The 14,010-nt window shown below is 48.2% G+C and overlaps 1 protein-coding gene across 1 annotated transcript; it reads right to left on the bottom strand.

The window, feature by feature from the left end:
* Positions 1–2,410: 2,410 nt before the first annotated feature.
* Positions 2,411–12,604, bottom strand: Gal3st2 (galactose-3-O-sulfotransferase 2). Its single transcript, XM_052749324.1, has 4 exons — positions 12,576–12,604; positions 7,052–7,138; positions 5,543–5,810; positions 2,411–3,226 (listed from the first exon to the last, which is right to left on the bottom strand). The coding sequence occupies exons 1-4, from the start codon at positions 12,602–12,604 to the stop codon at positions 2,411–2,413; spliced, it is 1,200 nt and encodes a 399-aa protein (XP_052605284.1).
* Positions 12,605–14,010: the final 1,406 nt, after the last annotated feature.

Below are 14,010 nucleotides of genomic sequence, written 5' to 3' on the forward strand. Positions count from 1 at the left end.
GATGTATTTTTAAAGTGCCTTCATTTATGACTTTCTTTGTTACACTACTGTGAAAACTTGGTCAGACTGTTATCAGGTAGGAGCAGGGATTCAAGGTCATCTATATTGATGTCCTGGGCCACGATCACTCACATTTGGCTCCAAAATAAACTATTTCTTATCCCCTTGAGGTGAGAACTGTGTTTTTGTGCGAATGGAATAAATATAGATTAAAGTGCAGGGGGTGCCCATTATTGCGTCCTGTGTATTAGAACAATGATTAGACCTTGGGTGGGGTCTTTAATAAGAAATAAATTATTATTTTGCTTGTCTAGTAACTTAATTTTCATGTGTAATCTAGGTATGGTTGTAAAAAATAATGTATGAATGAAATGGGATCCATGTTTATGAAATTTTTATTAAGTTGTAGAAACTCATGAGTCATTCCTAAGTACATTAAAATGATCCGTTGCTGACTGTAATTCAAGTACTCTTGGCTTCTTTTTTTTTTTTTGGTTTTTTGAGACAGGGTTTCTCTTTGTAGCTTTGCGCCTTTCCTGGAACTCACTTGGTAGTCCAGGCTGGCCTCGAACTCACAGAGATCCGCCTGGCTCTGCCACCCGAGTGCTGGGATTAAAGGCGTGAGCCACCACCGCCCGGCACTCTTGGCTTCTTATATTCTAAGTACTGTATGTGTATGTGTGTCTACCAACAAATATATCCTATTCTACATAAAGAACATTTTTTTTCCTGAGAGAAAGCATGTGTTCCAATAAACAAAATATTTACATGAATTGCTCACACACGCACATATATTCAATTGTCACATATACATATATGTCATATATACATTCAACTGTTTCTTTCTATATGAAAGAAAGAAACAACTGAATGTTGCTTTCTTTCTGAATAATTCCTAGAACTTAAGGTTTCAGGGTTACGGACATGGCTCAGTGTTAGAGCACTTACCCAGCTCACTTGAGGTCCTGGGATCAATCTCCACAACTGACAAAAAGAAAAAGAATGAAGTCCACTAATAATGGAAAGCTCTAATTGAGGAGCCAGAGGGATGGCTCAGAGGCTAAGAAAAGCACTTCCTACTCTTCCAGAGCCAAGTTATTAAGAGTAATTTCATCTCAATTCAGAGGTTTGCTTTTGGTTTGGGTTTTGTTTGTTTGGTAGGGTATTTTTGTTTGTCTGTGGTTTTCTGTTTTGTTTTGTTTTGAGACAGGATCTTGTTTTGCAGCCCTGCATGTCCTGGCACTCACTATGTAGAACAGGCTGGCCGTGAACTCAGAGATCTGCTTGCCTCTGCCTCCCCAATGCTGGGATTAAAGGCGTGCGCCACCACGTCTGGCATTCTTGACTAGCTCTGTTCAGTTTGGGAAAGCCGTTCTTCAATTCACACTCTTCTTTTTGGATTGATCAGCTCATTCATTGTACCATCTCTAAACTCACTGACAATCACTTTTCCTAAAGTGCCCCTATGAAATTGCTGTCCAGAGGAGCATGGGCCCTCTTGCGCAGAGCTGGGGGTTCTGGCACAGAGGGAAAGCCTCCACTCAGGCTCAACAGACATGGCTCACACTGAGGCTCTGGGCTGAGTATGTATGTGACAGCGGCAACTTCTCCAGGACCCCAGACACCTTGCTTTTCCCAGGCTACCTGATGTTAAGACCCCCAAGTAACCAAGTTCCTCGTCCTGCCAGAACTGGGGGCTGGGGCCTTAGTATCTTCCCATGAATGGAAAAGAGAGGCACAAAAAAAAAAAAAATCCCAAAGACTATATACAACATGGTTTCCAAGGCAACTAAAGAGATCTGAGAATTTCTGAGCACTTTTGTCAAATCAGGCACTTTCTCCCTCAGGACCGTCCCCTGGGAAGCTATAAAGTGGACCCAGCCGTGTTCAGTCCAACCAGCAACTTTCCAATTTCTCAGTCTACACCGTACTTAATAAAGCCAAAGATGGGAGGCTGCCTATTCACCCCATCTCCCCTGGGCCCCACTTGGAACTGTGTACCCTATACAGGCATGGCTCCTCTGGGACCAGTGCTGAATCCATGAGGCTGGAAAACCCCTGGGAGCTGTTCTGAATCTCTTCATGGATGGCCAGGCCCACCTGCCTAAGTCCCTGTGCTCTCCAAGGCTGGTGGTCACCTGATGGGTTGTTTAGACTGACTCCTTGTGGACAGATAATTAAAGGGTCCTAGCATTCTCGCCTGTCCAGGACATGTCTCTACAACGGGTGGGTTCAGCTATGGTCCAGCTGTGCCTGTTGTCTCAAGTGTAGGGCCCTCCTCCCAGAGCTGGGGGTGCGTGGGTCTCTATACACAGGTTTCACTCTGTTTTTCACTTTGGAAAGGTAGGTTGGCAAAGTCTAGGGCTCACAGGGAAGCCTGGGGAGAAAGGGTCACTTAGCTGAACCTCTACTATTTCTGGAATGGGATGTTCTTGGGAGGCTCGTTGGGAAACTGTAACGAGTACAAGTGGGCCATATACTGGAGCTCTGGCATCGCCATCCTCTGACAGATGCGCAGTGTAGTGTTGTCCAGATCATGCCTAAGGCTGTAGCCCAGAATTTCAGCATTTCCAGACTGGTAGGGGCGCAGATTCCGGTCTTTTATCTGTGTCTTGTTCTTGGGCTCGGGGTCCTGAAGACACAGGTTGGTGAGCTCACGACGCCTGGCCCGCAGCTGCTCCAGCTCTTCCCTGAGCTGGTGCGGGCTCACCTCGGCGTGCAGATGGGCCCAAAATGTGCGGTTGAAGTGCTGGTAGAGCTGCCAGTCCAGCTCACACCAGTGCTTGGCCCGCTCCTGGCTCTCCTGCGTCAAGCGCGAGACGGAACGCTGGCTGCGTGCATTCAGCTTGAAGGATACCACGTCATCCAGCTGCCAGCGCAGCTGTCTGCGCAGCAGCACCATGGACTCATCAAAGTGGTCCGCAATGAGCACCAGGTGGAACCGGCGCTCCGCCTCTGCGAGGCACGTGCGAACATAGTCCACTTCAGCCCTCGCGTTGTTGTCGAAGCCAAAGTCAAACCACATGTTGTTTCTCGCATAGACATTGTTCAGGCCCTCACTGACATTGTAGTACCTCCACGGATCTGCCAGGAATTGGTCCAGGCTCTTGACTCTCTGGAAGGCAGGCGCATAGTCCTTGTAGTAGATGAAGGCAGACTCCAGTTGGGAAACTGGGTTCCGTAGGATGGAAAAGTAGAAAGTGTCATTGGGCATGACTTTCTGCACCTATTTGGAGAAGGAGCAGGTGGGACATTGAGAGTCCCCTGTTAGATGGACTATGCAGCTGCCCACAGAGGCCCCGCCTCCCACCTGTCCCAGCTCCTTCGTACACCACAGGAGCAAGCGCAAAGGGTCCAGGGCAACAAAAGCTCAGTATGGTCTTCCAGAACCAGAGACGCCGGGATGTGAGAGAGGGTTGGGATGCCTTCAAGAAGACAGAGTCTCATGCCAAGAGCAATTACAGGCCTTTGGTGTTAATAGTCAGGAAAAAAGTTAAACAAAGGAAATTAGATTCAAGGTTCTTGTCTGGAAAAAAAAAAAAGAGGATATAGATAAGAGGTAGATTATTGAATCTAGTCTGAAAAAAATACATAAATGATAGAATAAAGGGTATATTCTGAAAAGAAAAAACAGAGAATATGGATATGATAAGATAAAAAGGGTAGATTATTGAATCTACTTTTAGAAAGCAACTACTAGTTTTAAATATTTTACATTGAATTGGCTTTTTGTATATTGTATACAAATTTTGTATATTGATACAAATTTGAGATTGATTTTGTTAGAAAATACTGTACATATACTTCTAATCTTGTTCAAGGTATTGTACTTATACAGTTCATTTAACAATGTAGTGCAAATTGCTAGTCCTTGAAAGTTATTATTACCAACTAATTAGGATATAAAGAAATGAAAGTTAGTAGTCATTACAACCAAACTTGTAGTCATATTAGGTGTGTTTTCAAGGTCAAATAGAGATATATTTTAGATAGACAGGTTGTCTTCAAACACTTCAGAGATCAACAGAATATGGCATTTAAGATGTTTTAATAACATAGATTTTTTTCTTGTTTTTTCATGACTATGAGACATGTCTGCTCCTGGTAGCGCCAATCTACTTCAGAGAAGATGGTGGGCATTGAAGAAATTCCACATGAAGTTTACTTTCTTTGTGGCAAAAGTTAGCCACTGGGCAAGAAAGTGCCCTCACATGGACTGCTGACAGTATGCTGTCCAAAATAGACAAGCAGGACACAAAAGAAAGGACTCCCAGTCCTTGCCAAGACAGGGTAGGAAGGCTCTTTAGAAAATCCTGCTTCACAGATGAGTCTGTCAGATATACTAAGCCTCTGAGCCAAAGATGGGTGCCCCAACATTGCAGAGAAACCTCGGGTGACTGTCCAGGCAGCTGGCTGTTTCTGTCATAACTCACATTTTTTGGAAGTCACTTGTTTGCACTTCCTGTTTAACTAGGGAATATTATTCCTTCTCAGGTCTTTGAGGGAGTTGAAGATTAGATAGTTATAGTTTTCTTTGTTAACAATTTCAGAAAAGAAACTCACTAAAGAGGTGTAAAGTGTATAAGTTTGAAAGACATCAAAAGGTAGTTTTGGTAAAGCAAATAAGGATAGAAGGTAAATCAAATACAAGCCTTTGGATTCACAAAGATAGAATAGATAATGGAACATTTTCTCTGAATTTGTCAAATGCAAATGGACTAGACATTGCTGATGTATTTATTGCCTGTATATATTGTATATAGTTATAGTACTTATTGTATATAGTTTTTCTTATATTAGTTATAACTTTTTTATTTTAGACAAAAAAAGGGAAAATGTGATATTTTATTTGTGCACCCCAATAAAGCTTATCTGGGGATCAGAGGAAAAAGCCAGCCACTATATTAAACATAGAGGTTAGGCAGTGGTAGCACACACCTCTAATCCTAGCATTCAGGAGGCAGAGATTCATCCAGATCTCTGTAAGTTCAAGGCCACACTGAGTACAAAGCCAGGCTGGTGGCACACGCCTTTGAGCCCAGCACTAGTTAACCATAGAGGTCTGGAGGTTTATACAGACAGGAAGTGATAGAGGTTGGCGGAAAGAGGAAGTGATTAAGCTGGGCAGAGAGAGGAAGTAAGATGGCAGGGCACAGAAAGGTGTATAGGCCTGAGTATACAGGAAGTAGCTCTCTGTGGAGGCCGAGGAGTTGGTAAGGTGAGGTTGGTTGTGACTTGTTCTGTTCCTCTGATCTCTCAGTTCTCACCCTAATGTCTGGCTCCAGGTTTTTTATTAATAAGACCATTTAGCAATTCATCTTACACCCTGGTGACTTGAAGAGAGCGGCCTGGCAGGGTCTACAGGCAGGGCTCTCCAACACCACAACTTCAAACCACTCCTCCACTGACTCTACACCCCACCCCACCCTAACCACCCCACCCCACCCTAACCACCCCACCCCACCCCACACCACCCCACGGCACCCCTGTAAGCACCATATTTACAAACAACCACCCATTTCCCCACCTCCATCTTTCACACCTCAGGAAAGTTGAACCTCAGGTGGTTGCACATGATGTTGAAGTGATGATTCAGGTGGCCGTCCTGCTCCATGCCCTCCACATACCGAGTCACAAAAAGCCAGGGGTAACCCAGATGGAAGCTAGAGCCCTTGGGCAGCGCTACAGACAGGCTGTGAGATTCTGAAAAGCGGTAGAGGAGGTTGAGTATTGTAGTGCTGGCTGTCTTATGCGTCTTGAGGAACATGATGTTGGTGACTGGTGGTTCCTGGGCCTCATCCCTGAGCAGACTAGGAGAGACAGTGCAGGCCGCCATCAATAAAGGGGCCACACACCCCCAACAGCATCCCCCAAGTAGCACCCCTCAACCTGGGGTCCCTATACCATCTCCTCTCACTATCTGCCGGTGCTGTGTCCCCACACCAGCTCCACCACTCGGCAATCCTGCGATCCAGGGGGATTTTCTGTGACAGATAGGATTTTCCCCTTGCAGCAAGATGTCCACAGCTGCACTTTCTGTTCTCATGTAAGCCATAGACTCAAGCCCAGACCCCAAGCATTCCCCTAGCCCCCAAAACCTGCTCTCTGTCTCCCAGGTGTGGCAGTGGCCCAGTGACCTCAGACAAGGTCAGCCGGCCTAACAAATGCTGGGATGCACTCAGATGGCCTGGGTCACAGAGCATCTTTTCTTTCTTTCTTCCTTCCTTCCTTCCTTTCTTTCTTTCTTTCTTTCTTTCTTCCTTTCTTTCTTTTTAATGTGCATTGGTGTTTGATTTGCATGTACGTCTGTGTGGGGCAGTCAGATTCACGGGCACTTGAGTTACAAACAGTTGTGAGCTGCTATGTGGGTGCTGGGATTTGAACCCTGAGCCATCTCTCCAGGCTGCACCTTTTTGTGTTAATGTAGGCCAATAAGATTGACAAGGCAGGATCCAGTGGACCTCGGGACAGTGTGTTTTCTCAGAGGACAATTTACCCCTCCCCATCATACAAATCCAACCAGAGGATGCATGAAGGACAGGAAAATAAGACCCTCCCAGAACCCTGGGGAATCCTTGGCCTGGGAGGCAATTGGTTGTACAAGTGGACATAGATGTAAACTCTCGGGATGATGCAGTCCTAGCAGGCAGCAGAGAGTGTGCTCTGGGGCCTAGTGACAAAGGAATTGAATCCTGACTTCACCACCCGGAAGCCATGCTAGAAGCCAGGCCCATTTCTGTAGGCCAGAAGGTAGCCTTCCCAAGGCACCTCCTACAAACCCAGCCCTGCTCAGTCCTCTTCCCAGGCCAGGCTGGCCAGGCCAGGCCTGCTCCCCAGAGCTTCCTCAGAAGCCTTCCCAGTGGGCTCATCATTGCAGGAGACAGGCCCAGGACAAGCATAGCTCACCACTTTCTCCCAGAGAGGGCACTGACACTCAGTGGGGAAGTGAGTGCTGGTATTCTTAGGCAGGATGGGGTCTCAGCACTGCTCTTGGGGTCACAGGGGGACGAGAACTGCATCCCAGTGCATGTGGCACCTGCACAGGACTTACGGTGTGAGCAGTCTGAAGTCCACATGCAGGAAGCCAAGCATCAGGAACACAACCAGCACCAGCAACAAGAGTACCACCTGGAAGAACCTGTGGGCAGTACCAGCTTTAGTGCCACTTGGATACACAGCCCCACCCACGGCTCAGCCAGGAGCCCTGTAGCAACCTGCAAGCCCGGAGCAGGGCACACAGGCCTGCTCATCTCAGAACCTGGAGCACCTACAGCTGGGGCCTTACAGGCCCTCCCCAGCCCCTGAGGGAGAGGGCTGCAGGGGGAGGTTGTAGGGTAGATGCATGGACTGAGCCCCATGCTAAGGCCCCAGTCCCTGATAGGAAAGCAGTTTGAGATAGGCATTGGAAAGTGATAGTTAAGAACACTATTACGAACACGAATGGGAAGATTGGAATTAGTGTCCTGATAAGACAGGTACAGAGTTTGCTTCCTCTCTCCTCACCGAACCCTATCCTGTGAGGACAAAGAGAGTTGCTGTCTTCAAGCCCAGGAGAGATCCTTCCCCAGGAACACACACACACACACACACACACACACACACACACACACACACACAGTTGCTGTCTTCAAGCCCGGGAGAGATCCTTCCCCAGGAACACACACACACACACACACACACACACACACACACACACACACACACACACAAACACACACAGAGTTGCTGTCTTCAAGCCTGGGAGAGATCCTTCCCCAGGAACACATACACACACACACACACACACACACACACACACACACACACACAGACACACTTCCTCTCACAGTCTCTAGCTTCCAAAGCACCGAAAGGACTGCTCTTGCTTAGGCCTCCCCGTATGGGAGGGGCTACATCAGGCAGCTGACTGGCAAGTGGATATCTTGGGACAGGGAGGGAGCGTGCTGGCAATCCACCTGCTGAAGCGGAAGCAGAAGCATTTCAGAGGATTTGCTGTGGCTTTGCTGCGGCTCTGCTTCAAGCCAAGCCACAGTGAAATGCTAGTGCCAGAGCTGCCCAGAGGGCAGACCTCTGCTGGGTCCTATTCATAGGCCGTGTCTACCCAAGACACAGAGCCACCACATGAGGCACAGCCACTCTGGCCCAGGACACCCCTGCAGTAGAGTATTAGAAAACCATCCAGATCTTCCAGGCCTTCTGCATACATAAAGCTGGGGCTCCATATATAGCAGAAACCCTCTTGAGGCTACACCTACACGTCTAACTCAGAGACTACAGCCATTAACTGAGTGTCTTCCAGTCATATTTGTCTCCTGTCTTCCACACCCACAGTGTGGCTCCCAAAGACACAAGCTATGACAGATGTGTGCATCCCATAATGACATTATCTACTGTACCTGTACCAAACAGCACAAAAACCCCCTTAGGACCCCAGTGTGGCGCCACTACCCACCGCCACCTCACTGTGCCATTCCAAGTTCTACCCTAGCCAGGATGGGACGGACATGTCACCTCTGTGTGTCAGCCATGTCCCAGTGTCACCCAACACTCCCAGGAAGTCTGTACAGACAAAGAGCCCGGGCGCTCCCCTGAGGAGGTGCCTCGGTGCCTCGACGGGATGCAGGAACTGAACAGACATCACAGCTGCAGGGGACCAACATGGTCAGATAGCCTCAGCTCCAGGGTCCTCTCTCTCCCGGAGGAGCAGTGTGGACACAGAAGCGGCCGAAGAGCAGGAAGCAGCAGTGAGGTTGTGGAGTCTCCACCGAAGACTCCTCACGGAGTTAGAGGGAATGAGTCCGCCCAAGACCAACCTAGGCACCGCCTCAAGTCAACAGCTTCCTGTGTCATTGTGCTTAGCACTCCCTGGGAAGGTGGCTGCATGGGGTCTGACAGTTTAACGTGGTTAGAGTGTGACCTCCACCTGAGAAGGACAGTGAGGAGCACAGCCAGAGGACGGCTCACCTTCTACTCTTCCCGGCCACTGCTGTGTTCTTCCACGCAGAAATCCTTCCTCAAACATGTGGCCTTTTACTGGTCTCCTCTCAGATTCATAAAATTGCAGCACCCACTAACCATCTGTCTTACGGTTTGCCAGGAATGAGCCTTTACGGGGACAGCACAAGGTCCGGGGCTCCCAAATCACAAGCTGAAGAGGGCACCAAGTCCACCACCTGTCCCTGCTTCAGCACAGCCCACAACCTTCCACACACCCTCCACGCCTGAGCTGGGGGCTAGGAGGCCATAGTCCAAGACCCAGAACCTAGCCCAGTTCTTCTGCATGAGGACAAACAGGAACCTAGATTTTTAAAATAAATCTTGATTCTTATGTGCAAAAAGTGAAAGGAATTCTTTCCTTCTTTCTCAGATAATTGACAAGCTTTCAACTGTGAGCAGAGCGGTGGTGGCCCACAGCTTTACTCCCAACACTCAGGAGGCAGAGGCAGGAAGATCTCTGAGTTCAAGGCCAGCCTGGTCTACAAAGCAAATTCCCGGACAGCCAGGACTGTTACACAGAGAAACCTTGTCTTGAAATCCAACCCCAAAAGAACATGGATATGTGGGGGCACATTTCCCATAACTCCCAAGCATTCCACCCCAAGACAGTCCCAGGCCTTTGTCTGTTCTACCCTTAGATGGAGAACATAACCTAAGGTCTTTGCCTAGAACCTGGTCCCTCAGGTGTCCTCTCAAGCCCTCCAAGTCCACTTCTTCCACACCTTGAGTGTCTCAACCAGCTCTTAGAATCAAGAGGTTTCCACCAAGATGAGAACATGGCAATGGGGACCACGAAACCCACCCCTCCTCTGGCCCGCTGGAAATGGTCACAGATGCCAGTACAAAGGGATCTTGTCATCCAGTTGCCTCAACTATCAAAGAATGTACAGAGCCCATCTGAACATCAGAGATGTCACCTTATCTGCTGCTTAATCACCCAAGTCAAGCTTGGGTGATCTTAATAAGTAGGTTAGATGGGACAGAGGAGGGAGGCAGGTGAGGCACTTGCTTCCTGGAGAAGACAGTCCCCAGAATGTTCCAGTTCCCTTCTCCAGGGGAATGTTCCAGTTCTCTTTCCCAGTGTGGCTGTCAGACTCTGGTGAGCTACCAGGACAAACAACACTTTACGGGGAATGACTCCAGGCCTAATTGTTAGGTCTTTTTACCCAAGCACCTGGTCCTGCCACCCCACCCCACCTTGCCTTTACTGGAGAAGCTGTGAAAGACTGAGGCCATATCCTCCCATAGATCCCAACATAATTTAGAGAGAAACAGTAGTCACAGCATCTGCCTGCACAGCCCAGTGGACTAGCCCCTGCTGGTGGCCAAATACTATGCAACAAACTCCCAGAAGCAGCAAAGGATTCGTGATCCTGGGAGTATGAGAAAACTTGCACAGTTCTTCCAGTCTGGCCCACCTAGATGCTCCGGTGGGAAACCCCGTACAGTCTGAGATACCTAGGCAGACAGGCAAGAAGCAAAGCCACTTGTAAGAATGTGTGCACCTGGCGGGGTGGTGGTGGCACACACTTTTAATCCCAGCACTCAGGAGGCAGAGGCAGGCGGATCTCTGTGAGTTCGAGGCCAGCCTGGTCTAGAGAGCGAGATCCAGGACAGGCTACAAAGCTACACAGAGAAATCCTGTCTCAAAAAAACAAATGTGTGCACCACACACCTTCCCAGATGCCCAGACCTATGCTTTTCCCAACTGTGACAGCTCTACTCTACCTTCAGTCTATCAAAGACAAACTGTCAGCCCCAGGGGACCCTGCCATACTAGTCAATGGATAACCTGACCTATACCCACCAGTATAGGAGGTAGACAACCTAGGACAACCTGGAGACCCAGAGCATGTGTCACACTGGACAGTGACCCAGAAGGATGGGCATCCCTGGACGAGTGAGTTTCATGTGCCACACACGAACATCTTCTAAAAGGTAGGCAGGTAGATCCGTGGACAGTAGTTAACAGTCTCTGAAATCCTCTTTCTGTAATTCTTGCAATGGGTGGTTGCTCCACAAATGACATGGGAACTCCAAGGATTGTCTTTCCTATCACAGTGGGTCCCATACCACCCTCTCCTCCATGTCTCCCCTGCCTCCCAGACCTGGCTGTGCCCTGGAGGAGGGGTCATTTAGCTCCCAGCCAGCCAGCTTCTACGGACACAGGTCTACAATACGTCAGGTGACCTCCACAAACAAAACCATAGAACATCTACTTGGGAACTAGCCATTGAGCTCCAGGGGCTGTGTGAATCACAAGCCAAGCTTTTCTATGATTCCTGGAAAGGACACGCTCCAAACTGTTGAGCTGCCTGCAGGCTGTGCAGTGTGCTCCAGGTTCCCAGCATTGTGAGCTGTCACCCATGCTGGGGTGGGCTTTGGTGATAGAGTTGTCTTTGGGTCATTTCTGCTCCTGTAAGTAAACTCTCACCCATATTCCTGTAATAAATTCCTGTAACCCCTATAAAACCCATTGGTTCACCAAGTTGAACTTTGGTGGTGTCCATACTTTGGTCTGGCGTAGGCTCCATATCTAGAATGAGTAAACATGTATATTGTGTCTCCCCAGGAGAAGTTAGTCACCCAACGGGCATCTGCCACCACACTCAGTCTCACTTCTCATCCCGCCCTCACGTGGCCACACGTGGCAAATTGTAGCCAACCTCCCTTACTTTACCCACTCCTCTGCAAAGACAGCCCCCAGACTGGGATCCAATAGCCGGTCTTGAATGGTGACAGCTGACCACAAGGACACACAGACTCCATGGTCACATCAACCCCCCATGGAGATACATACCATTCACAAGGTCACACAGGCCACCCTGGGCAGCTCTGTCCCTGAAGGGACTTCCCCTGGACTCAACACTCTAGAAGCACAGGTTTTCAAGGCCTTCCACCATCAGACTAGGGTCCCAGGAGGCAACAGGTACCTGGAATGCCCCTAAGCTAAACGTTACCCTGATATTGCAGAGGTTTGTGCCGCACCCCACAGTAACTAGGAAACCTCTTCTTTACAATATGCCTGCAATATCCATGTAAAGGAGGGTTACAAGATTCAGAACAGAGGCCAACCTTCTCCCGATGACTGTGAACTAGGGTAACACTGTCAGAGGCTCGCAGTCCAGACATTCTTACAAAACAGGGACCCAGCCATGGGGCAGGACAGAAGTCACTGAACCAAGCCAGTAAGTCCCTGACCCCAGTGCCTCCCCACCAAAATCTTCAGCTCAAATAACCCAGGTAAGTTCAATACCTCTGTGCTTGGGATACAGCTTTCTCATGCATGGGCTTCCCAAACTACAAAATGCTCTCCTGCGCCAAGGGAAACAGGGCCTGGGTATAATTCTATGGCTGAGTGCTTGCTTTAACCACAAGTTGACAGGAAATTAAAAGGTTGAAACAAAATCTAAAAAGATTGATTTCAAGGAAATCTCAGCACTGATTTCCCCAAACCCAAGCCAAGTTCCTTTTAAAGACAAAAAAGCCATCAATATATTTTGTCAGCTTCTTGAACTACTCTAGAAGGAAAGCAAGTTACCCCCCAATGCCGACCACCCACAGCGATACCATCTTACCTTTGTGTGCCTCCCAGGACGGGCAGCATCCTGGCTCAGCGCCTCCAACAGAGACGGGCAGGGAAGCAGCGGTCAAGAGTTCCGACTGCCTTGTGTATGAGACAGGCCGCTCTCAGCATGCCAGGAAGGGCACGGCTTCAGTGAAAACTGAACTTAAATCCCTAGCAAGCTCACCTACTGGCTCAGGTGTAAAGCCCCATGCCCCACCCTCTACCCCCCAACCCCACCCCAGTGACCTGGCTTAACTGCTATATCCTAACGAGGAACCAGACTTCCCCTAAGCTCACTAGGCCTCCTCCTCCTCCTGTATCACTAGGTGGGGCCCTGACAGCTGGGATGTCTGACCCAGGAGGATTTTCTTGTTCAGGCTCACATTTTCTCCTTCCTCCCCACCTTCCATGTTAGTCCTCCCAGAGTGGTCTTAGAGGGAGCTGACCCAGTGACGATGGACCTATGAGGGTGTCTAGACACATGTTCCCTATTTTTTGTGAGTAGTAGATATTTGGGAATGGGCCAATAGTTCTGCAGATGGGTGATCAAATGCCAGAAATATTTTCTTCTTCAAAGCTCTCTTTAAACTGAGGGGAGAAAAAAATTTTTTTAAATCTTGGGGTAAAAAGGAACCTTTGAAAGAGGACAGTGATGTATGAAATAAATACATTTATTTATAGATTTTGTTGCATGAAAATTTCTTTTCTAAGAAAATATAGTTTTTTTAAAAAAAAAAGAGCTTTTGATCCCAGCACTCAAGAGGCAGAGGCAGTTCCTGTATGGTGGCCTTTAATCCCAGCATTTAGGAGACAGAGACAGGCCGATCTATGTGAGTTCAAGGCCAGCCTAGTCCTCATATAAAGTTTGAGATCAGCCAAGACTACATAGAGAGAAAAAAAAAAACAGAAAGGGGTGGAACACAGAGGCAGGTAGATCTCTGTCAGTTCCAGGTCAGTCAGGGTTACACACATAGTAAGACCATATCTCAGAATTACTTACTAACTTAATTAATTAGAATTCTGAGAAATGCTTAACATATTTAACACTTAAAAGGTAAGTCCAAGCCAGGTAGTGGTGACACATGCCTTTGACATGCCTTTGATCTCAGCACTCAGAAGTCAGAGGCAGGCAGATTTCTGTGAGTTCAAGGCCAGCCTGGTCTACAGAGTGAGTTCCAGGCCAAGGGATACACAGAAAAACCCTGTCTCAGAAAAAAAAAAAATGAAAAAAAAGAGGTAAGTCCGTCAAGACAACATCCTATATAAACTGATAGGATGGTGAGAGATGTCCCACAGAGACACAGCAATCCATGGTAGTGGCTCTGACTGTGTCCTTCACAGCTAGCTCTGGTTCTTAACCTTGAGAAAGCCTTGAACACTGCCCTCCTTGTGTGCCTTTAGACATCAGAACACTGGACACCTTGCCTCCTTGCTTTGGCCAGTGA

This window comes from Peromyscus californicus, unplaced genomic scaffold, assembly GCF_007827085.1.
Source record: "Peromyscus californicus insignis strain IS unplaced genomic scaffold, ASM782708v3 Scaffold_21__1_contigs__length_65335640, whole genome shotgun sequence".
NCBI lineage: Eukaryota > Metazoa > Chordata > Mammalia > Rodentia > Cricetidae > Peromyscus > Peromyscus californicus.

Coding starts and splice junctions, on each gene's coding strand:
- Gal3st2 (XM_052749324.1), bottom strand. CDS start 12,604: ATGCTGCCCGTCCTGGGAGGCACACAAAG. Junction 7,139..12,575: donor GTCCTGGGAGGCACACAAAG/GTAAGATGGTAT, acceptor TACTGCCCACAG/GTTCTTCCAGGTGGTACTCT. Junction 3,227..5,542: donor TGAGGTTCAACTTTCCTGAG/GTGTGAAAGATG, acceptor TTCTCCAAATAG/GTGCAGAAAGTCATGCCCAA.